Source organism: Carcharodon carcharias, chromosome 7, assembly GCF_017639515.1.
Source record: "Carcharodon carcharias isolate sCarCar2 chromosome 7, sCarCar2.pri, whole genome shotgun sequence".
Taxonomy (NCBI): Eukaryota; Metazoa; Chordata; class Chondrichthyes; order Lamniformes; family Lamnidae; genus Carcharodon; species Carcharodon carcharias.
The window spans coordinates 20,078,413-20,102,782 of NC_054473.1; the positions used below are offsets into that span (position 1 = coordinate 20,078,413).

General features: G+C 41.9%; 1 protein-coding gene across 1 annotated transcript in view; it reads right to left on the bottom strand.

The window, feature by feature from the left end:
• LOC121279734 (hyaluronidase-1-like) overlaps window positions 1-21,231 on the bottom strand; it is a 45,754-nt gene extending 24,523 nt beyond the window's left edge. Inside the window, exons 1-2 of the mRNA XM_041190992.1 lie at window positions 21,118-21,231; window positions 16,361-16,480 (exon numbers count right to left, since the gene is read on the bottom strand). Of these exons, the coding sequence (XP_041046926.1) occupies window positions 16,361-16,435 (75 nt within the window). The 5' untranslated portion in view covers window positions 16,436-16,480; window positions 21,118-21,231. The remainder of the gene's footprint in view (window positions 1-16,360; window positions 16,481-21,117) is intronic.
• Between the last annotated feature and the right edge of the window lie 3,139 nt (window positions 21,232-24,370).

A 24,370-nucleotide genomic window follows, 5' to 3' on the forward strand; every position in this document is an offset into this window, starting at 1 on the left:
TGAATATTTGATTTTTGTCTCACACTCCAATTAGGTCCTGTGACCTCATGAAAGTTAGCATTTTGCCAGTCTTCCTCTTCAATGGGTCAGTGAGGTTTATTTTTAATATATACCAGTAAATCACTTGGGACATTGTGCATGGGGAGGCAAGATCCATACAATATTATACAGTTTTATTTTGATGTTTCAAAAAAATGTGCTGTCAGAAAACCCTAAAATTGGGACAGCATAAGTGGTCAGTGTGATAGTTAATTCTAGATTAACAGTAAATTTGAATTTAAGGTATAACAAAATGTTTTTTGTACAGTTACAATAAAAAAAACCCAAACTACAAAAACCAACACAGGCCACATGCATCACTACACCCAGACAACAACTAAAGGTGACTGATGAACACTGCAAAACAGATATGCAGGCAGCACTGAATTGATACAGCACCAGCAACTACTGAATCAATATACTTCGAGAGCATGGACACCATTAGTAAATATAGTAATGAGCATAGTGATGAGCTAAAAAGAAACTAATGGATCAGTGGGCAGCATTTTAATAATAAAATTGAGTATATTAAAGCAATGGGCAACAATGATAATTCGATGTGGGCAGCAATACATTAATGAAGTGAAAGGGGCTGGAGCTGGGGCAACAGGGAGAAAAACGGAAGTGAATGGAACCCAAAGAAGAAACTACGTTTTAAAAAGCCAGGTGGGCAAGTTGGTGGGTGGTCTAGTGAGTGATCTAGTGAGTGGAAGGGCAACAATGTGTCCAGTACTGGAGGGCCTAAGCAAAAATGAGGAGTGGAAGAGGGACAAAAAAAAGCTAGGGCTGTCAGATAAAAGGATGTGAGTGGGAGAGATAAAGTAGAGGGGCAAGCTTGGCAAAAAGCAATCGGGGAGCAAAACTGCAAAATGATGAGCAGGATGGTGGGAAACCAGACCGGGAGAAAATCTAAAAAAAAATTAGCAGGGCCTGTGAGGGGATGGCAAAAAATTCTAGACGTTTACAACAAAGCATGATAAAGCAGGTTAAATGTCAGATGGGAGAGCTGCAATGAAGAATAGCACAGTGCTCCAGATTAAAGGAGCAAAATTAAAATGTGTTAAGAGACAATACAGACCAGTAGAAAAGAGAATACACAGATGCAAAGCAAACATTTTTTTAAAATTTAAAGGCAGTTTTCAAGGCATTGAAGCAGCAGGCCAAATGCTACAAGTTCAGATGTCTGGCTTACACAAGGTTAGCAGTTGAGTTACAGAAGGAGGAGGAATCAGGGGGTATTGCAATGTAAATTAATGTTAGGTGTGTAGAACAGTAGAAGATATATAAAAAAAACCTTCTGGAAGTAATGGGGAACCAAGAGTCGAATGGAAATGCGAAACTTAGGGATAATACATGTAAAGAATTAGTACTGGAGAAATTAATGAGACTTTTAAGAGGAGCGAACAAATCCCTGAATGTGATGGCATGCACCTGAGGGTTTTAAAACAATAAGCTACCGAGATAGTGGATGATTGGTTTTGATCTTCCACAAATTCCTAGGTTCAAGAATAGTCCCCATTGGCTGAAAGGTAGCACTATTCAAGAAAGAAGAAAAATAGGGAACTACAGGCTGGTTAGCCTGAAATTAACAGTTGGGAAAATGCTAATACCTATTATTGGGGCAAGTTAAGAGAGCAATTATAAACATGATTAAGAAGAGCTAACACAGATTTATGACAAATCTGCCCAAGTTTCTCGGGGTTGTAGCTAGCAGATTAGATAAGAGGGAACCAATAAATGTAACGTATTTGGATTTTCAAAAGAATAGGTTCCACACAAGAGATTATAACACATAATTAGGGTACATGGGATTTAGGGTAATATATTTGTACAAACTGAAGCCTGTAAGTAACAGAAAGTAAACAGGTCATTGTCAGAGTGGTAAGCTATACCTAGTGGGGTACCATGCTTGGGTCTCAGTTATTTATAACATATTTCAATACCTAGATGAGGGGACCGAGAGTAATGTATCTGGGTTTGCTAATAATGCAAAATTAAAGCTGTATTCCGCTGGGCTGAAAATGGCCATGGATGACAAATCAAAGCTGCCAGACCAATTAAGGCAGATGGGAAGGCCAGACCAGATGCAAAATTGGGCGTTATGGAGAAGATTTTTAAAGATATATGATAGCATCAGGTTTGAATAAGAAAACAGAGGCTTAACAAGTGAATACACTACTATATTCAGTAGGTCCAAAAGCGAAAGACATAATTGCCAGACAAAGAATAAATGAATCTTCCAATAAATTTTAAGAGGTCATGCAGTCCTTTGACAGCTATATTAACCTAAGAAGCAATAAAATTTTGGAGTGAGCAAAATTTAAAGAGAGTCCAAAAGCCTGGGGAACCATAGACTCCTTCATAAATAAATTATATAGATTGGCTGAAGGCTGTGACAGTGGTGACCTTAAGTCAGAGCTCATAGAGATTGACTAGTAATGGGTGTGGCTGATAATACTCTTTCGGATGTATACCAATCTACAGAAGATCTGAAACAAAGACAGAAAATGCTGGAAAAACTCAGCAGGTCTGACAGCACCTGTGGAGAAACAGTTGACGTTTCGAGTCTGTATGACTCTTCAGAGCTGAAGAGAAGTAGAAATGTGATGAAATTTATACTGTTTAAGGGGGGGTGGAGCAGGTGAAGCTAGGTAGGAGGCCAGCGATAGGTGGGGGCAAAGGAGAGATTAACAAAGATGTCATGAACAAAAGGACAAAGGGGGTGTTAATGGTAGTGCTAAGAGCTAAAAAAGGCAAGAAAGCAGGATGTGATAATAGCAGAACAAGGGTAAGCACTCAAAGAACAACAAGAACATAGATGGCCCTTGTGGGGGTGGGAAAAAAAGATCGAAAATTGAATAAAATGGGATAAAACAATGAATAAAAGAATAAAAATAAAAATAAATAATTTAAAAAATAAAAATAAGTGGATAAAGAATAAAAATGAATTGTGAAAAAAGGGTTGAAAATAGAGAGTTCATGGTCTGAAGTTGCTGAACTCAATGTTAAATCCGGAAGGCTGTAAAGTGCCTAATTGGAAGATGAGGTGTTGTTCCTCCAGTTTGCATTGGGCTTCACTGGAACATTGCAGCAGGCTAAGGACAGACATATGGGCGCGAGAGCAGGATGGTGTTGAAATGGCAAGCGACAGGAAGGTCTGTGTCATGCTTGTGGACGGACTGAAGGTGTTCTGCAACGTGGTCACCTAAAGACTGCATTCGGTCTCTCCAATGTGGACGAGGCCGCATTGAGAGCATTGCGTGCAGTAGACCAAATTGAAGGAGGTGCAAGTGAAGTGCTGCTCCAGCTGGAGATTCCACAATGAATCCACCAAGACCACTTGGGTGTCACAAAGTGCAGAGTACATGCCCAGTCTGAAGTGTGATGGCCAGGAAAAATTAAGAGCAATTGAAGAGATGATTTTAAACTGCCAGGTGTGTGCGCTGCACAAACCAGTCCAAAGGGAGCCCCCTTATCCCCACACCTCTCCCTACCAGACTGTGGGGACATTTGGTTAATGGATCTATGCATACACAAAAGAAAGTCCTTCCTCATCATTGTTGACTGTTTCTCTTGGTGGATCGAAGTGAAGCATTTACACACAATGATTACAAAATCGGTCGTTGAAAGAAATCATTGTGATCCATGGCTCCCTGAACCAGGTGGTGTCCGACAAAGGGCCGAATTTCACTAGAAAATACTTTAATCATTTTGCCAGGATTTAAGGATTTCAACACCTCACCAGTGCCCAAGGTATTCATAATCTAACGGTGAGGTGGAAAGGGGCGTCCACACTATTAAAACCTCTTGAAGACAAATGATGTCTTTCCAACTGTGCTTTTGACATAGGTCCACCCCACTACATTGTAGATTAGCCCCATCAGAACAGCTGATAAGCAGAAAACTTCGCACTGAACTTCCCATGCTGCTGAAGAAATTAATCCCAGGGTTGGCAGTCAAGGACAATCAGAAGGTTCAGGACCAGAACAGTCCTATAGACAGCGACAAGTTTCCACTTACAATAGGAGGCATTGTATTAGAAACCTGCCCAGGCTAAACGAAGGTCACAGAGTTTGGATCAGGGACCTTGACAGAGTAAGCATCATTGTCCTGAGAGGTGAAGATCAATGATGGTCTTACTTAATACATACCCCGGAAGGCACAATCTAACAGAAAGGAAATGTCTTCTCATTCTTCCTGACAAACCTCCTCCTTTCTGGCAAACCTCCTAACATACATTTATGTGAACTAGATGTAGAAACCCAAATAATTGCAACATCAAGTACTAAAACTTCATCTCCAGACCATCAAAGTCAGCCCAAAGCAGTTGAAGTTACCACTCCTCCAAACTTGAAAAGAACGGGATCTGGAGGAGTCGTAAAACCTCCAGACCATCTGAATCTGTAAAGTCAAAGATTTGGAGGGAGAAGGAATAGCATGTCAATATAGTTGCAAAAACATGTGGGTAAAGACTTTGGGGCAGATGTAGTAATAGGGTCTTCAGGACTGTAAGGGTTAATGTGGGACCGGGGAAATAGCACCACCCGCCTTACTATGTGAAGAGTCACATGGGTGTAGTAGTGAGACTGGTAGAGGTCGGCATGAAGATAGCACCTAGTCAGGATTATATCCTATATGTATATATTTATGTTATTAATAAACAGTTTTTGTTCAATCAGAAGCCTCTAGACCTCTTCAAGAGGCAACATACAACCTTACAACACATCCTGCCGCCGCCAGTATTCAACCAGTGACAGGTGGGGGAGTTGCTATCCAAGGAGGCTGACCCGCAACCCGGTCAGGTTTGCCTGCGGTCTTTTGTGGGATGATGGGAGGGATCACTCTTCCTCAGGCATCCTCTGCCCCATTTTGTGGGATTAGGCATTGTGAAGGGGTAGAGGCTGCAGGAAGCCAACCCCTGCCCATGCTGTCAACTCCCATTCCCTTCCACTCCAGTTGGCAGCGCCTTCCCTGAGAACCCAGAGCTGCTGGCCTCTGATTGTCTGGCAGCTCTTGGGGGGCAGGGGCATTGTAGAATATCTGCCCCAGACATGATAGCACAGCAATTAAATGACCACGGAGTAGCCAAGAGCCCTGGTGCAGGATTCCTGCTGTCGATTAGGAACTTCATTATGTCAGGACTCCCTGTGATCTGGTTGGCAGGAGTGCCACCAGATTTCATATGGTATGATGGGCCCCCACCACCCATATTAAATTCTGCCCCATATGTACCGTTTTGGTCTCCTTCAGACAATAGCCTTCCTGATCATGTTACAATGGTTCACTAGACAGACTCCTGGATGAAGGGATTGCCCTGTAAGGAGAGATCGAGTAGATTGGGCCTATGTTTCCTGGAACTTAGAAGAACGAAAGGTGATTGCATTGAAACATAAAATGTTTTAAGGAGTTTGATAAAGTGATGCTGGGAAGATGTTTCCCCTGACTTGCCACAGTCTCAGAATAAGGGGTTAGCTATTTAGAATGGGGATGAGGAGAAATTTCTTCACTCAAAGGGTTATGGAGTATTGGAATTCTCCTCCTCTACTCCAGAAAGCTCTGGATATACTCGGTCCTTGAGTATATTCAAGACAGAGATCAATAAGTATTTGGACACTAAGGGGTGTGGGAATAGTGTGGAAAGGATGAATTGAGGTAGGTCAGCTATAATCATAATGAAAGGAAAAGCAGATTCAAAAGGCTGAATGGCCTACTTCTATTTCTTATGTTATGTTCTAACTTGCATTTATATAGAACCTTTAACATAGTAAAACATCCCAAGGCATTTTACAGGAGAGCTATCAAATAAAATTTGAAGCTGAACTACATAAGAAAACTTTAGGATAGGTCATTGTTCACACAGGTGGATTTTAAAGAGCTTTTCAAAGCAGAAGTGACCAGTAGAGGGGTTTGAGGAAGGAATTCCAGAGCTTATGGCCTAGGCAGCTCATGGAACGGATACTGATTTTTCGAGCATTGGAAACTGGGGATGTGTAAGAGACCAGAATTGGAGTGCAGAGATCTAGGAGGATTGTAGAGCTGAGAAGGTGAGGCCATGTTTTAACACATATTTCTTCTTTTAATTCCAATTACCTGTTCAAGATGACGAGCAGCGACAAGAAATGTGAGTGGCTTATTAGGAAAATACAAGGCTGAGAACCTCACATCAGTGCAGTTAAAAACATTAAGCACAACACCTCTACCAAATCAGCTGTGTATTATAAAATCAAATAGTTATTAACCTGAAACGTTAGCTCTGTTTCTCTCTCCCCAAATGCTGCCTCACTTGTGGAGTACTTCAAGTATTTATTTATATTTCAGATTTCCAGTATCCACATTATTTTGCTTTTGCAGGTGTGTATTACTGTCAATGTTATTGAAGCGGATTCATCTTTTGTTGTAAATTATAAATATTAGAACCATCAGAAAAGAACATGAGAAACAGAAATAGACACTCATGATATAGGCAATTCAAAATCTATGGTTTGAAGGTAAAAGGGGCTGCTGACGATGACACTCTCTGGAAAGGAAGTGTTCAGCTCACCGATGGACATTTTCAGCAACAATTTCAGGAGTTCTCCAGCATTCAAAAAAGTGTAAATCCAACATGAAGAGAACCAAGACTGTGCTACTATGGTTGATGTGGCTTACCAGATACAACAAGATGCACTGCAGGAATTTAACAAGGCTCCTTAGACAGCACCTTCCAAACCAACAATCACTACCATCTAGAAGGACAAGGGCAGCAGATATATGGGAACACCACCACTTGCCAGTTCCCCTCAGAGTCACTCACCATCCTGACTTGGAAATATATTGCTGTTCTTTCACTGTCGCTGGGTCAAAATCCTGGAACTCCTTTCCTAACAGCACTGCGGGTGTACCTGTGGACTGCAGCGGTTCAAGGAGGCAGCTCACCACCATCTGCTCAAAGAAACTAGGGATGGGCAATACATGCTGGCCCAGCCAGTGAAGCTGACATCTTGTGAATGAATAAAAAATGTTTGAGGGAAAAAGTAAAAAAGATGTCTTGTAGACCTCTCTCAAATTAGTGTTCCCAATCCTTCAAAAATTTTATTAAAAGTTTTATTAAATTCTGAAAATATAACCTAATTAATAAGATTTCTTTTACCACTTTTCCACATCTCAATCATTTGTGATCTTATACAAAAAGATGAAAATAGCCTTATTACCAGTATTATCAGCACAACACTTATCATTCAAGAAAAGCTCAGCAACCTGAAATGTGACAAAAGGTCAGCGACCTGAAAAGTTAACTCAGCTTCTTGCTATGGAGACTGCCTTGACCTGCTGAGTTTTTCCAACATTTTCTGTTTGTATTTCATATCATTCTTGAGTAAATTGCATTTATCCAACACTTCCTTAGTTTTCACTGAAAACATTTAACCTGGAATTTTATGTTTTGCAGACTTCAGGTGCACAAAGGGTGGGGTTTGTCTGCCACAAAAATGTGCCTCTCAATGCAGCTGTACATGCTGCAGCCACAATGCATCAGTAATGGACGGGGTGTGTACTGACTGAATCCAGCAGCAGGAGCACGATCAAATGAATTGCTCTGTACCGGAAGGTGCTGAGCAACTTGAATATTGCTGTGGTTGCAGCCATCCAGAAAAGGGGCGAGTATTCCATCAAATTCCTGACTCGAGTCTTGCAGATGGCGAAGAAATTTTGAAGGGTCAAGAAGTGAACCCCATCTCCTGCTCTGTTTAAGTGGCCATGGTATTTATATAGCCATCCAGCTTCTGTTCAAAGTTGACCTCCAGATGTTCATGGTGAGGTCTTGCTGACGATGGTGCCATTTTGGATCACGGGGAGATGGTTGGGCTTTACTTTGTTCAATATGGTAATTTTACCTGTCACCATGTGGCATGAATATTATCTGCCACATGTTAGCCCAAGAATTAATGTTTATTCAGGTCCTGCTATTGGCTGACTTGAGCTGCTTCATTAAATGAAATATAAATGTAGCTGAACACGATGGAATAATCAGCAAAAAGTCCAATTCCAGAAATCTCAATGTACCCCTGGCATCCAGTGTCGCTATTGCACAAATTATGGCAAATACACTGGGGCCACATTTCCCTCATTTGCACCAGTCAATATTGTACATATTTGATTTAAATGTTTTCAGTGAAAACTAAGGAAGTGTTGGATAAATGCAATTTACTCAAGAATGATATGAAATACAAACAATAGTAATATTGTACATATTTGATGCAGTGTTCCCTCTAAGCTTTGCGATCGTGCACCTGAAAGTTTCCACACAGGCTGTGCACACGTCGGCCCTTATTTACTGCACGTGTGCAGCTGTGCAAGAAAATTTAAAGGGCCCGTGAACTAAAATGAATTGGTTGTGCATTTCGAAACAAATTAGAGGATACTTTGATCGGACGCACTGTAAACTATTTGTGCGTAGGAAACTAGTGGACAGGCAAGGACTGGAGCAGGAACTCCAGAATGTCCCCGATTCATTATCCACCTGAGTGCCCTGTTACACTGAAGAATTGAGAGAGCAGGAAATTGGAACCATTGTCTCAACCAATTAGTTTCTGTACAATGCCACTCACTAGAGTTCTGTTGGACAGACGGTGTAATATATATTTCCCAGCTTGACCCATTATTGTCCTATTCCATAAACAGTGTACCTGCCGGATTAATCATTTTCTCCCATCACTCCAGGATTACTTTGTGTTATACACAAATCCCTGGTTGAGAGGCAGGAGGGAGAGCCAACAGGATAGGACGCTTACTCTACAACTTGTGTCTGAGAAACCTGAGAACAACTAGCTCTCAATTGCCTATATGATACCCTAAGCCCATTATTCACTGTCCTCCACAGACTACAGCAATCTAGTACAGGTGCACGAGAGTGAGGCTCTTACTCTAGTAGAGATAAAGCAGATCTCACAAAATGCAAAATACCTCTGGTAGACAAGTCCAAATAGTAATGTTTTGTAAAAATGAAACAACTGTTTCAAACAGCTGCTCTGGTAATTAGGTCGAGTGCTCTTTAGATCATGTTCCTTTTCAAAAAGTCAGTTGTGCATTAAATTCATGAATGATTTGAACAAGAGAACACAATTCAGCCCATATATTTAGGCTAATGACTTCTGTATGGCTTAGTTAGTGAAGTTCTTCAGAATTAATTTCTAAGAATATTTCTGATTTACAGAAGACAAATTAAAGTTCTTCACTGAATAGACTACTTATGAAGTGATGGCTATTATGGGGTAAAATCTGACAGCCATTTTGTGCTCCCACGAACAACAGCGTGGCTAGTATTCAGCTAATGTGTTTTTCTGACAAGACCAGGAGAAGCCATTGCTGTTCTTGAACAGATGGACAGAACCTTGGTTTAAATTCTGACCCAAAAGATGGCTCAATATACAGGACTCTCTCAGTACTTAACTGGCATGACCGCCTGGATAATCAGCTCAAGGAGGAGAGCTTGAACCAACTTTCTGATTCAGATCAAAAACCACTACCAAATGAGCAAATCTTGCAAAATTTCTTGAATGCCATAAACTGTGGGTATGATCCACCATTTGAATTACTGTACACAAAGGGTAATAACCTGAAGGAAGTGGGTAATTAAATAAACAGAAGTGTGGGAGATAAACAGACAACAGTACTGTTTCCTTGTGAAATTAAGAGGCACTCAACAGTTGAGCCTGACTCTACTTTTAAAGAAGTATGATTCTCGTGTGATACTCAATTCATCGCTGCTAATTGTTCCTGTACCAATGAGAGACCTGTGAAAATTGGTGTTAAATTGCTCAAAATGCTCTCCTCAGATACAACCCAAGGTCATGAAGATTGTAAGATAAAATCCAGATTTGTGCCCCTGGCTATTTTTCAGATCTTTAACAAATATAAAAATCACAGAAACGTCACATGCCCACCATTAGGTTCTAATGAAATCCTAGTGACAACTGTGTCATGCCAGTACACTATCATTTTGTGACAGATCAACAGTCGCATACAATGGTGCATTCTCTGTTGCCATGTGAATGATTACAAAAATGCAGAGATAATCACTACATGAATGGCCAGTGTGGCACATGATTGATCCCACAACAGTACATATGTAATTCTGCAGAAATGATTCATGATTTGAAAACGAGTTCTAACAGTCACTGTACAGAAAAAAGGCACATCTATATGCCATGAGCATTATCGGCCAAAAGCACTGTATTTATTACGCTTATCTCTTAGCTTGAGACTTGTTTGTGCACATTATGCACAAGGACATACAGCTAGGCAAGTTGCGAAAAAAAAAACAATCCCTTTTGTACTTCCACGTGGAACAAAGTTTAACTGATAATCAATAACAGATGCAAAGCCAAGTAATATCTAGCAGAGAGAGAGAGACTGATGACACAGTCTGTCCTTGTCTGCATCCACTTCTTTAAAATGCACAAGGCAGATTTTAAGAGCACTGTGATCCTAATAACAGTTTCAAAAATACATCCAACTGGTCTAACTTTTGACAGCATTTAACTTACCAAGTGGTGAAATGCCAGAGTGTGTGGAAGTGTTATCCTAGCAATGAATTGCAGGAATCAGTAAAAAAAATTGCAACATAACTGGAGCATTTATAGCAGGGAAAAGGTTTTTGGCAACCCCCAAGCAGCAGGAAGTGACAAAGCATCTTGTGACAGTTAAACGAAAAATACTCCTGTGCACTTCTCCTTTTTAAACTTTGTAAGATTGGCAAAATAAACACACAAATTCCATTTTTCATTTGGTGACCGATAAGCATTATGCTTTGAAGTGTAAACTCACAATCAGAAAGATAATTTCTTCAAGCACAGAGAAGTTGTGTTGAACTTTATTGCACTTTTTATTTAAAAATGTTGTATTATAGTGGGTGGAAAACTAAAACATATATTAAAGACAGAGTCCCAGGCACCATTGTTACAAATTACTATTAATCAAATAGCTACTCAGAGATATGATTATTCTGGTTATGAACACAAAGCCCAATTTTTATTTGAACAGTCGATGAACATTGGAAAAATTACTGAATCTGAAATCTTCCATAGTATGGAACCACTTTTATTCAATTTCAAGTTTAATTTCCAAAGCTCTCCTGCATCAAGTCCTGGTTCAGCCAAAATTTCCCACATCACAACATTCTCAAAACTGATGCAATTTGGTGTGGCTCCATCAACTACCTTGTCTGTTTGCTCTGGTTGAACCCACTGACACTCTTAATACTCTGTTCAAGCCAGAGCTGTGTGTTTAATCCCACCTCACAAGGCAGAGATTCCGTTTGTTTTGTGCCCAGTTTCAAGCTCAATCGGCTGAACAAGCGCAAAGGAAGAGGGAGTTTTAAACACAACATTAAATGCGAGTTTGTGTTTTCCACAATCTTTTATGTTGGTTCAAGATTCAATTCACCTGAATCATGCCCACAATCTGGTCATGGCCTATAAATTGAAATGGAGAGATTCCACCATGCATGGATTCCTGAAAGCTGTTCAAATTGTGCTCGTTTCCTTAGATGCGCAGACCCTAAAAGATTTTTCATCAGGAAATATTTAATCTATTAAGAAACTGACAAGTGTATGCAAATTAAGTCATCAAATGGTTTGATATAACTTGTCATTTTCAGTGATTTTAAATCAGGTTTCTCAGAGGTGGAGTACTAGGCACCTTTATAAAGTACTTAATTTTTGTGAAAAACCCATTGTTAACTGTATTGATAAAAGTGTACTTGGTTAACGTTCTTAAAAACATCAAAGAATACTTTTTGTGAGGAGAAAAAGAACAACCCGATTAAGCTGGTTCATGGAAGATTTTATGTTTCTGATTATGCAAATACATTTTTGCAGAAGCTGGAACTTTAACCTAACCAGCAGAACTTCAAGGGCATTTTGGTTACAAGTTCCTGGCAAGATCTTTTCTCACCCCTCTTCGAAAGAAACTTGTCCTTTTTTTACTTCGAGAACTTGAAGATCGACAATGGGCCATTTCTTTGTTCGAAAGGAAGGTAATCTACTTGGCAACTTTAATATCTGTACAGGCCAGAGGCACAAAACATGGAAGGGGTCCATGGCAATTTGGGAATGTGATCATGTAACCCCAATAGTCACCCCTTGCTGTTCTAAAGTACTGATCACCAAAGTACTGATCATCAACTTCTCACTTCACCAGCTGACAACTACAAATCCTCCCACAAGAAGTCTGATTCAAAAGTCCTGGGTCTGGATTTTCCCAATGGAGATAGGTCAGATTATAGATCAGCAACTCCCCTCTGTTGGGGGTGAATCGGGATCTTGATGAGGTCAGGGTCTTAACTGATGGAAAAATGGGTCTGTTGCCCAAACAGGTAGATCTGAGGTGGGAACAGGGACGAGCCAAATCTGGAGTGCACAAGATAAAAAGGCACGTCTCAGCTGTCATTGTTGTGCCTGCCAATTTGATTGCCCTTTGAAGTGCTGTCAAGTGCTTGTCCTGCTGCCTCTCTATGATGTATTCCATCTGAAACACCTTCTGCAAGCACCCCTCACTAAATGAGCCAAAAATGATCTGTGAAAAACTTGGCACGGTCCATGGCTTTGAACCTTAACACTGTTGGCTCAGAGCTTGATTCCAAATAAAGTGGCCCTTTGTTTTCTCTCGTCCCTCCTGCATGTGAGTGCAGACAGGGGCTCAGATTTTCTGCGTTATTGTGCTGGGGCTTTTAGGGATTTGCTGTCAGGGTGCAAAGAGGGTTTCAGGTGAGGTGCAGAAATGCTGAGGCCACAGCCCTGGTGGAAAAATGCCCCTTGAGATTCAGCAGTATTGCAGTACCTTTTTAAAAAAGTTCTAATTTTTTTTACTATTTTTAATCTTTGAAAGACTTTTAATTGTTTTTGAGTTTGTATAAACATTAATGCAATGCAAGCAAATGTGGAAAAAAAGAGGTGATTGTGGGTGGTTATTGATCGTTCTTCAAGTTTGCTTTCAAATACATTTTGTATAAGAAAAAGCCCTTCCCGAGAACCCTGGTCCTATGCCTGCGATTAAAAGTTTAGACATTTTGGTGTAAATTTCTGGGCAAGTTCAGGGCATCGGGCCCAAGTCTCCAACTGCAGAGTCAGTGTCGTTTGCTTCCACAGAGGGGTCTGGGCAGCATACCGCAGCCCTCTGGAATTTTAAAGTTCATGTAGAAGTATCGTGCATGTACATGCTTTGCGTCATCTTCTAGGTCCTGACACACAAAAGCAGTGAACGTTGTTACTCTAATTGGAAGATTTGGGCCAGTGATCATCAGATAGCACAGGTGGCAGTAAAATGGTGCAAATGCACAGAGCAGCCGCTTTGAGGGGGCTCTCTCCCAACAAACCTATGTGAAAATCCTAACGTTGAAGCCATTCCATGATGGCCCTTCTTTTTGTACATGCTGCTGCACAGCTTCAGTAGCCTCCATTTGTGAGGGTACAGCACCCTTTCCAAGAGCATCCTTCCTGTTGATCAGGTTCAGTCCACACAGTATGGTTCTATGACCCAATGCCCTGAAGCACCTGACTTGCATGATCAAGAAAATGGCTGTGGTTAGTTTGAGACCTTGCATTCAAACAAAATTTTCCAGATGCAAAGATTGATTAAGTTGTGGTTTTAAAAGGGGCAAATGTATTAACGTAACACTTTTTTTCTTTCCAGAAGTGAAGGCAGATTTCACCTGAAGGAAATCTCTGAACTGTTTAGTGTGTTTATCCAGTGAGCAGCTCAGCTGAACAGATCAGGAAATCTCAGCTTCAAAGCCAGTCTGTGTGGAGTTTGCAGATCCCAGCTAAGGGGTGCTACAATTAGGTTCTGTGACCCTTGGATTCAAGGAGGGAAAATTGGCCAGATTGGTCATACGGCAGCTTCTGCAGGGAGTGTAAGGATTCCAGATGATGCCAGAATCAGGTTTGGTTGTGATGCTGAGCGACACTCATTGTCAAGACACATAGTCTAAGCTCCTCTCACCTGGATGAATGCAGCTCGAAAGGCACTAAAGAAGCTCAACACCATCCAGGACAAAGCAGTCCGCTTGATGGGCACTCCATCTACCACGTTAAGCATTCACTTCCTCTACCAACAATGCACAGCGCTGGCAGTGTATACCATATACAAGATGCACTCCAGTAACTCATCAAGCCTCTTTCAGCAACACCAACCAAACTTGCGATCTCTACCACCTAGAAGGGCAAGGGCAGCAGATGCATGGGAACACCACCACCTGCAAGTTCCCCTCCAAGCCATCCTGACGTGGAACGATAACACCATTCCTTCAGTGCTGCAGGGTCAAACTTTTGAAACTCCTTTCCTACTGGCACGGTAGGGGTACCTAAACCCAATGGACTGCAGCAGTTCAGGAAGGCAGCTCACCATCACCTTCTCAAGTGCAATTAGGAATGAGCAACAAATGTTGGCCTTGCCAGCAACACTTGTGTCCCACTAAAGAATTAAAAAGCAGCCTGCCAGTGTTTATTGTCACGCATGAAAAAATATGGTACCGAAGTGATGCCAGTGCATATCAAAATATACTTCAATAATTGCCTGAGAAGGGTGGAGAGAAAATTAGGAAAAAAAGAAATAAATAATTGATTCCCACCACCATCTTACAGAATCATGGATACACAGAGCAAGTTTTGGCCATAAACATTGGGTCAGGCAGCATCTGTGGAGAGAAACAGAGTTAACGTTTCAGGTCGATGACCCTTTATCAAACTGAGGAAAGACAGAAATGTAATAGGTTTTGAGAAAATGAAATGGAGGAGGGAGGGGAAAAACAAAAGGGAAGGTCTGTGATAGGATGGAAGACAGGAGAGATTAAACGACAAAAGGTTTCATGGTACAAAAGCCAAAGGGAATGGTAACGGGTTTAGTAAAGAAACAAAAAACATGTCCACATGAGGCGTGAATGGCTGGATAGCAGCCATCCAATTGCAAAGTTAAGGAATAAAGAAACGGGAAAAAACAACCAGTTAAAAAAAACAAAATGGAGGAAGAGGTTCTGATCTAAGATTGTTGAACTTAATGTTGAATGCAGAGGGCTGTAGAGTGCTGAGTTGAAAGACATGATCTTGTTCCTGAACTCAAGCTGATAAGTGACAAGTAACACTTGTGCCACACAACTGCCAGGCATGACCATCTCCAACAAGAGACAGTTAACCAACAATCCTTATATTCAACTGTATTACTGTCACTAAATCCTCACCATTATATCATGGGAATTAGTATTGACCATAGCCTTAACTGGACCGTAAACACTCTGGTCACAAAAGCTGGTCAGAGGCTGGGAATTCTGCATCAATAATTTGCCTCCTAACTCTCTGTGGAAGCCTGTCCACAATCTACATGATACAGGTCAGGAGTGTGATGGAATACTCTCCACTTGCCTGGATGAATGCAGCTCCAATAACACTCAAGAGGTTTGACACCATCCAGGTGCACCATCTGCAAGATGCGCTGCAGCAGCTCACCAAGGCTCCCTCAACAAAACTTCCCGAATCCCCAACTGCTACCCACCTAGAAGGACAAGGACAGAGGAATACCACCACCTGCAAGATCCCGTCAAAGTCAGACACCATCCCAATTTAGAACTATATTGCCGTTCTGTCACTGTCGCTGAGTCAAAATCCTGGAATTCCTTACCTAGAGGCACCCTATGAGTACCTGTACCACAGGTGGTTTGCTCACCAACACCTTCTCAAGGGCAACTGGGGATGGACAATAATTATTGGTCTTTCCAGCGTTGCCCATATTCCATGAAAAATAGTTTGCAATATATTTGGCCATTTATTCTCCACTGGTCATCTTACTTTCCAGGAAAGGAGACATTAACTGTTTCTGGGCTCCCTTAAGCTGCAAGAGGATTTAGAAGCGGTTGTCAACATTCTGTCAGGAGCGGAGAAGAGGCAGTCATATTTGGTGTAATATTTTCAATTACAAGAACAGATGAATTGTGATAGAGTGACTGCTATACAGTGCCCCAACTAACAGACTAGTATAGAGACAGTTATAATGTGCCCAGGAAAGCCAAGAGTAGGTGGAAAATTAACATTTAAAATGTTAATAACAATGTAAACGAGCCAAAACATTTCACAGGAGCATAACTGGACAAAACTGACATAGATGCAAAGACATTTTGACACGTGATCAAAAGCTTGGTCAAAAACGTGGGTTTTAAGGAGCAACTTAAACGGGGGGGTGGGGGACAGATGAAGAGATTTAGGATTCAGACCGTTTATTTTAAAGATATTGACCCATTACCCAAAAATGTATTTGTTTAGTCTGACATAGTCAATCATTTAGACAACGAACTTACCTCGATCTTTCCTTCGCCTGGCTCTGCACATCTTCTATCAGCCCCTGTGGGCGGGCTGGCCCGGATCTTGGACATAACCACAACAACCAGAAGTTTGTAATCAGCCAATGGGAGGCAGGCCTGCATCAGGGCAAGATATTAATGATTAAGAAAGCCTGCAGGTTGTTAATTCAACATTAATGAATGGGAAGATAGCACGATAAGACTATTTGCTTTTGTTAATTCTTTTCCCCCAATCTCCTCCTCTCTCAGGGGTACTGATTCCGACTGTGCGCAGCTCAAAAAGCCATTCTTCATGCATGAGTTGCAGCAAGTCATTTGACAACAGGAAGAATTAAGGCAGCCAAAAGCTGCTATCACTTGATAAATGCAGATACACTTTCCGTCAGGCGTGGAAGGAGTCACAGGACATTGAGCAGGTTGAGCAGATGAGACCTTTTGATGCCCCCACTTTCCTAACCTAAGGGCCCCTGAGGCGAATTCTTCTTGTTTCCTTTTCTGTGGCTGTTTTCCTGGCCCCTGCAAGAGGAACTTAAATGGGGCAACTCACAGGCACTTATATTTTGTGTCACAAGATCTCTCCACTGTCCTGGATAGTGCCTTCCTCCATTACACTCCTCCACATCAACTAGTTCTCATTACACTGCAGCAGCAATGTGGTGCAGACTACTGAAAGTTTCAGGGGTTTAAATGAAACTGGGTTATTCATCTACAACATCTGTTTTCACAACCAAGGAAATGTGTTAAAACAACGCCTAGTAAACCAATTATAATACATTAATTCTTTGATAGTTCAGTTGGTAATTTTACTGTCCAACATTCAGCTGAGGTTATACAGATCAGGAAGGCTACAGGTTGAATCCCTGGTCTATGCTGAGTTAGCGCATCTTAATTAAATAGTTTGACATGTGCTTCAACTGAATTCGGTGCCTGTGGGCTATAGAGGGGGAAAACCTTGCTGCCCATTCTCGATCGGCATCTTGTAACTGTTACTGAAATGCTCATAGACATTAGATGAGGAACAGATTAAGGCCATAAGAAGGAGAAGACCTTTCAGCCCATCTAGTCTGCTCCACAAGTCAATATGATCATGGCTATAAAAACAAAAAACCGCGGATGCTGGAAATCCAAAACAAAAACAGAAATACCTGGAAAAACTCAGCAGGTCTGGCAGCATCAGCGGAGAAAAGCACAGTTGACGTTTCGAGTCCTCATGACCCTTCAACAGAACTAAGTAAAAATAGGAGAGGGGTGAAATATAAGCTGGTTTAAGTGGGGGTGTGGGGTGTTGTGGTTGTAGGGACAAGCAAGCAGTGATAGCAGATAACCAAAAGATGTCACAGACAAAAGAACAAAGAGGTATTGAAGGTGGTGATATTATCGAAAAGGATGTGCTAATTAAGAATGGATAGCAGGACACGCAAGGTACAGATAGCTCTAGTGGGGTGAAATAAGACTAAAAGGGCATAAAAGGTATAGATTTAAAAATAATGGAAATAGGTGGGAAAAGAAAAATCTATATAAATTATTGGAAAAAACAAATGGGAGAGGGAAGAAACAGAAAGGGGATGGGGATGGAGGAGGGAGTTCAAGATCTAAAGTTGTTGAAAAAATATTCAGTCTGGAAGGCTGTAAAGTGCATAGTCGGAAGATGAGGTGCTGTTCCTCCAGTTTGCGTTGAGCTTCACTGGAACAATGCAGCCAAGAACAGACATGTGGGCAAGAGAATAGGGTGGAGTTTTAAAATGGCAAGTGACAGGAAGGTCTGGGTCATTCTTGCGGACAGACCGAAGGTGTTCTGCAAAGCGGTCGCCCAGTCTGCGTTTGGTCTCTCCAATGTAGAGGAATCAATGTAGAGGATCACAGCTATTCTTGACCTTCAACTCCACTTTCCCACCCACTCACCATATCCCTTGATTCCCTGAGACACCAAAAACCTGTCTATCCCACCCTTAAATATATCAATAAAGGAGCATCCACAACCCTCTGGGGTAGAGAACTGCAAAGATTCACAAACATTGGGTGAAGAAATTTCTCATCTCTGTTCTAAATGTTTGGCCCTTTATCCTGAAACTGTGGCCCCTTGTTCTAGATTCTGTAGCCAGATGAAATAACTTTCCAGTATCAGCCCTGTCATGTCCCTTTTATTATCTTTTATGTTTCAAAACGATCACTTTTCATTCTTCTAAACTCCAGAGAATATAGACCCAATTTACTCAGCCTCTCATCATAAGACAATCTTCTCAACCCAGGGATCAGTCTAGAGCTGTGTCAGATTTTACTGCAGTACATTTTCTCTGTTGATATTAATTATCCTAATTTCCTCACTCTTACTGGCCCCTGGCTTACCCCCAATTTCTGGTATGTAATTTGTATATTTTACTGTGAAGACAGACAATATATTTGTTTAATATCTCTGCCATTTCCTCATTCTCCAACATTTACTTCAGCTACTCTTTTGTTTTATATAATTGTAAAAGTTCTTACAATCTGGGTTTATTTCCTGGCTGGTTTACTCTCTCATTCTATTTTTACCAACCATTTGATGGCCCTTTTGTTGGTTTCTAAAACACTCCCAGTCCTCAGACTTACTATTACTCTTTACATTACAACATTACAAGCCTCTTTTTAATCCATAGGTGGATCTCTCTCACTGAAGTTTTGTTTTTCAATGGAATATATTCTTGTGGAATATCTTGAATTGTTTCCCACTGCTTATTTACCACCATACATTTTAGTCCATTTACCCAATCGATGTTCTCCAGATCTCCCCTCATATCTATGGGCTTGACTAACCTAGATTATCTTGGATGCAAGCTTGTTGTTCTAAATGTCTTAGATAACACATGAAAAATAGTTAATAAGAGGAGGTATTGCAAAAGCTACCTGTGACTGCATCTGGTTGTCTGAATGACAGCCTTCAAGACAGGAAGAATATCAAAGGCTCAAAAAATACAGATTTTAAAATGTCTTCAACAAGCAGATTTCTACAAACATTTCCGGGGGGGGGGGGGGGGGGGGGGGGGGCTAGAAAGGGCTAAAGAACGGTCAGGGGAAAGTAAAGACAAAAGAAAATGAATATTAAAACAAATCTCAACAGCCTCAGTTAACAAGAGCAGATTATATAGGGCACAAATTCAAAGTTTGCAGGTGATGCAAAACTTGGAAGTACTGTGAACAGTGAGGAAAATAGTAATAGAATTCAAGAGGACATAGACAGGTTGGTGGTAATGCAGAGAAATGTGGAATGATATATTTTGGTAGGAAGAACGATGAAAAGCAATATAAAATAAAGGGGGTTCAGGAGCAGAGGGCCCTGGGGCCAAATGTGCACAATTGTTGAAGGTGGCAGGTTGAGAAAGTGGTTAATAAGGCATAAAGAATCTTGAGTTTTATAAATAGGGACATAGAGAATGAAAACAAGGAAGTTTTGGTGAACTTTTAAACTCCAGTTGGGTCTCAACTGTGACCAACTCTGGGCTTTATTAAGGATCGGAAGGAATTGGAGCAGGAAAAAATGCTCCCAGGGATAAGAGACAGTTACAACAGTAAATTGATGATGCAGGGGCTGGTCTCCCTGGAGAAAAGAAGGTTGAGAGGAGATTTGATAGAGATGTTCAACATCATGAGGGATCTGAACAGAGTAGGTAGGGAAGAACTGTTCTCATTGGCAGAAGGGTTGAGAATCAGAGGGCACTGATTGAAGGTGATTGGCAAAGAACAGGAGGTGACATTTAGAAAAACTTTTTTATGCATCGAGTAGTTAGGATCTGGACTGCACTACCTGAGAGAGACTGACACTCGAAATTAAATCATGGCTTTCAAAGGGGAATTGGATAATTATCTGGAGAGAACAAATTTGCAGATCTCCAGAGGAAAGGTGGGGAAGTAGGACTAGCTCTTACGGAGAGCTGGCATGGAAACAATGGACCAAATGGCCTCCTTCTGTGCTGTATCAGCTCTATGATTCTCAACAGGGCAAAAACGATGACAAAAACAGAAACTGTGGGGACTAAACAACCGACTGCTGCAGCTGTACAGGCAAAAGAGCCAAATGCTATGCCAAACGACAGGTCATTCACAAAAAGCCCTGCAGCGCCTCAGAGACAATCTCACTACTTCATGCACTGACATTGCTGATTGCAGGCATTAAGGTCTGAGCTCCATCCTCTGGCATTGCTAACTGCAGGACTGCAGTGCCTAACTAACTACCTGTTGCTGCGTGACATTTCCAACTCCTGGCTCTGTAGGTGCCAGTCCCTGACATTGCTGAGTCCTGGTTTTATAATGCCACATACAGTGCTGATGCCTCCCCATTTGAGATTTCTGTATCTCCTTTTGCCTAGCTCTAGGCTTTAGGCTTTCTGCCCGGTATTCCAGGTTCTGTGGTGCCACACACTGCGCTTATGCTAATATTCCACATTCCTGGTCTCAAAGCCTCAGCCCCTTCAGTCCCAGGCTCTGGAGTGTCCATTACCGGCTCTTTTAGTGTCACCAAGTCACAGAATGTTCTCACTTTATTTCATACAGAATTTCAATGGGATCCCGGGTGAATTATTTTTCGCTGTTAAGTCTCCCAGTCCTGGGACCCGGCTTCCCCCCCCACAACCCCAACCCCAACCCCTACCCCTTCAGGCGAGGCCGAGGCCATTCCCCACATGTGAGGCCTGAGTCCCAACCTGCAGCCTCGATCCCCCACCCCCGCCAATTTGCCGTGACACCACAAACCAATGAAGTGATTCCCAGCGAATACTAACGTGTTCATCTCGTTACTGCCGTCCCTGGGCCCCCGACCCGGCGACGGTCGGGAAAAAAAAAGACCTTGGTCGAGTTAAAGGTGCAGCGCCACCAACTGGAGGGGGAAGAGCGGGGCGGGTCCGCCGGCGACAGCGCCGCCAACTGGAGGGGAAGAGCGGGGCGGGTCCGCCAGCGACAGCGCCGCCAACTGGAGGGGAAGAGCGCAGCGGGTCCGCCAACGACAGCGCCAGCAACTGAAGGGGAAGAGCGGGGCGAGTCCGCCGGAGACAGCGCCATCAACTGGAGGGAAGAGAGGAGCGGGTCCGCCGCAGACAGCGCCACCCAGTGAAGGAAAGCTGATAACGGGGAAAGAGACATAAGATGTGTCCAGTTGAAGTGTGAGCGGTGGGAGAGCAGTGAATGAATAACGTTTAAAGAAACAAATAAAAACCTGAACCAGCAAAGAAAACAAAATGGAGGCAGATATATACTCTACTACTGCCAAATAATTTAACAATGTAGGAGAAAATAATCTCCCAGTTTCTCTAGGAGCTTGGTGTTACACACCACCCATTGCTAAGACCTGTTGGTTGCTCACCAACCATGATGCTGCACAGGTGTAAGACCGAAGGTGTGAAAAATCATCCACCATGATTCTCCTAAAATTTTCCCTCTGTCTTTGGAGGGGGGCACAAAGATGAAAAGTGAAAATGCAATTGGTTTTCACTTGAGCTGTGCAACACTGCACAAACAATATTGGGAACTAAGCACTGCGAATCATTGACTTTCCTTGTTTTCACTGTTTAAGTACTGGCTTTCTTCGCTTCCCCATTAGTGACCCTTACATCCCACTTTCCTACTGACGTATGAATTAGGAGCAGGAGTAGGCCACTTGGTCCCTCGAACCTGTTCTGCCATTCAATAAGATCATGGCTGATCTGAATGTAACCTCAACCCCACATTCCTGTCTACCCCTGGTAACGTTTCACTCCCTTGTTAATCAAGAATCTATCCAGCTCTGCCTTAAAAATATTCAAAGACTCTGCTTCCACGGCTTTTTGAGGCAGAGAGTTCCAAAAACTCTCAACCCTCTGATGGGAAAAAATTCTCCTCACCTCTGTCTTAAATGAGCGATCCCTTATTTTTAAACAGCGACCCCTAGTTCTAGCTTCTCCCAGAGGAGGAAACATCCTCTCCACATGCAAGACCACTCAGGTTTCAATTAAGTCGCCTCTTACTCTTCTGAATTCCAGTGGATACAAGCCTAACCTGTCCAACCTTTTCACATAAGACAACCTGCTCATTCCTGGTATTAGTCCAGTAAATCTTCTCTGAACTGCTTCTAACGCATTTATATCTTTCTTTAAATAAGGAGACCAGTACTGTATGTAATACTCCAGATGTGGTCTCACCAGTACCCTGTACAACTGAAGCATAACCTCCCTACTTTTGTAATCAATTCCCCTCACAATAAATGATAATTCTATTAGCTTTCCTAATTACTTGCTGTACCTGCATGCTAACCTTTTATGATTCATGCACTAGGGCACCCAGATCCCTCTGAATCTCAGAGCTCTGCAATCTCTCATCATTTAGATAATAAGCTTCTTTTTTATTCTTCCTGCCAAAATAAACAATTTCACATTTTTCTTTCTCCAGTTCTTTCTGTTCAAACCACTCAAAGACTCCTTGATGCTTGCTGTAGTTGAGGAGTGAATTAGAGCTCAGTTACTGGAGGAATGCTATTTGTGGAGTGGCTTGTTAACCATACAAAGCAGCATCACCAATATTATGAGTATGTCCTACCTTCATTGGCATTATGAACACTTATAATTTACCCAAATTGAGCAGACAACGCTGCAAAAAGAATGGGCCAGGAAGCCGGATGAATGTTGAGATAGATTAAGGAAATAGAATAACGTATCACAGGCTCAATTAATCCTGTGGTACTTCGTCCAAATGGCCATCCTTCATGTAAACCTAGAGTGCAAATGTCAGCAGATTATTAAACATAGGGCATCAATCCTGTTTGCAAACATTATGGATATGGATGCATTTACCGGCTGATGTCAATGGATAATAATTGTTCTCAGGAATTCTAACTGATTTTACCCTTTTCCAATCCTAAGCCAATTATTATTTGTCATTCATATAAATGACATAGATGATTATGTGCGGGTAGGATTAGTAAGTTTGCGGATGACACAAAGATTGGCCGGGTGGTTAACAGTGAGCTTGAGTGTCTTGGGCTACAGGAAGATATAGACGGGATGGTCAAATGGGCAGATAAATGGCAGATGGAATTTAACCCTGAAAAGTGTGAGGTGATACACTTTGGAAGGAGTAATTTGACAAGGAAGTATTTAATGAACGGGATGGCACTAGGAAGTTCTGAGGAACAAAGGTGTGTGTGTCCATAGATCTCTGAAGGCAGAGGGGCACGTTAGTGGGTGGTGAAAAAGGCATATGGGACACTTGCCTTTATCAATTGAGGCAAAGATTACAAAAGTAGGGAGGTCATGTTGGAGTTGTATAGAACCTTGGTGAGGCTGCAGCTGGAGTTGTGTGCAGTTCTAATTGCTACATTATAGGATGCAATTGCACTGGAGGATGTTGCTTGGGTTGGAACATTTAAGTTATGAAGAGAGGTTGGATAGACTTGGGTTGTTTTCGTTGGAGCAGACAAGACTGAGGGGCGACCTGATCAAGGTGTACAAGATTATGAGGAGCATGGACAGGGTGAATAGGGAGCAGCTGTTCCCCTTAGTTGAAGGATCAGTCACAAGGGGGCATAAGTTCAAGGTGAGGGGCAGGAGGTTTAGGGGGGATGTGAGGAAAAACTTTTTTTTACCTAAGGGGCTGTGATGGTCAAGCACAAGGACAATTATTCATTTTTTGTTCTTCTACAGCACATTACCTCATCCATGTAACAATAAGCTGGGAACAAAGCCCCACCAAACATGCGGTACTTTTTATTCATGATGGCAACCAGCACTAAATGTAGCCCCACAACTGAGGGGCTACTTTAACCTGTGATGTTTTACATTTCTTACAGACCCTAAAAACTTTCAGGAATCTTAGTAATAGCAACATTGCAGGGACAAAATGAAAATAATCATAACGCTGTTATTTCTGTGGGGGTCCATAAACGAAAGGAACCAAACTTACCGAGCAACAGCCAAATGAAGAAATTACCAACATGATTCCATTTTGCAAATTTTACTTTAACATGATTTGAAATGGTCTTAAACATAAATTAATGGGCAAATCACA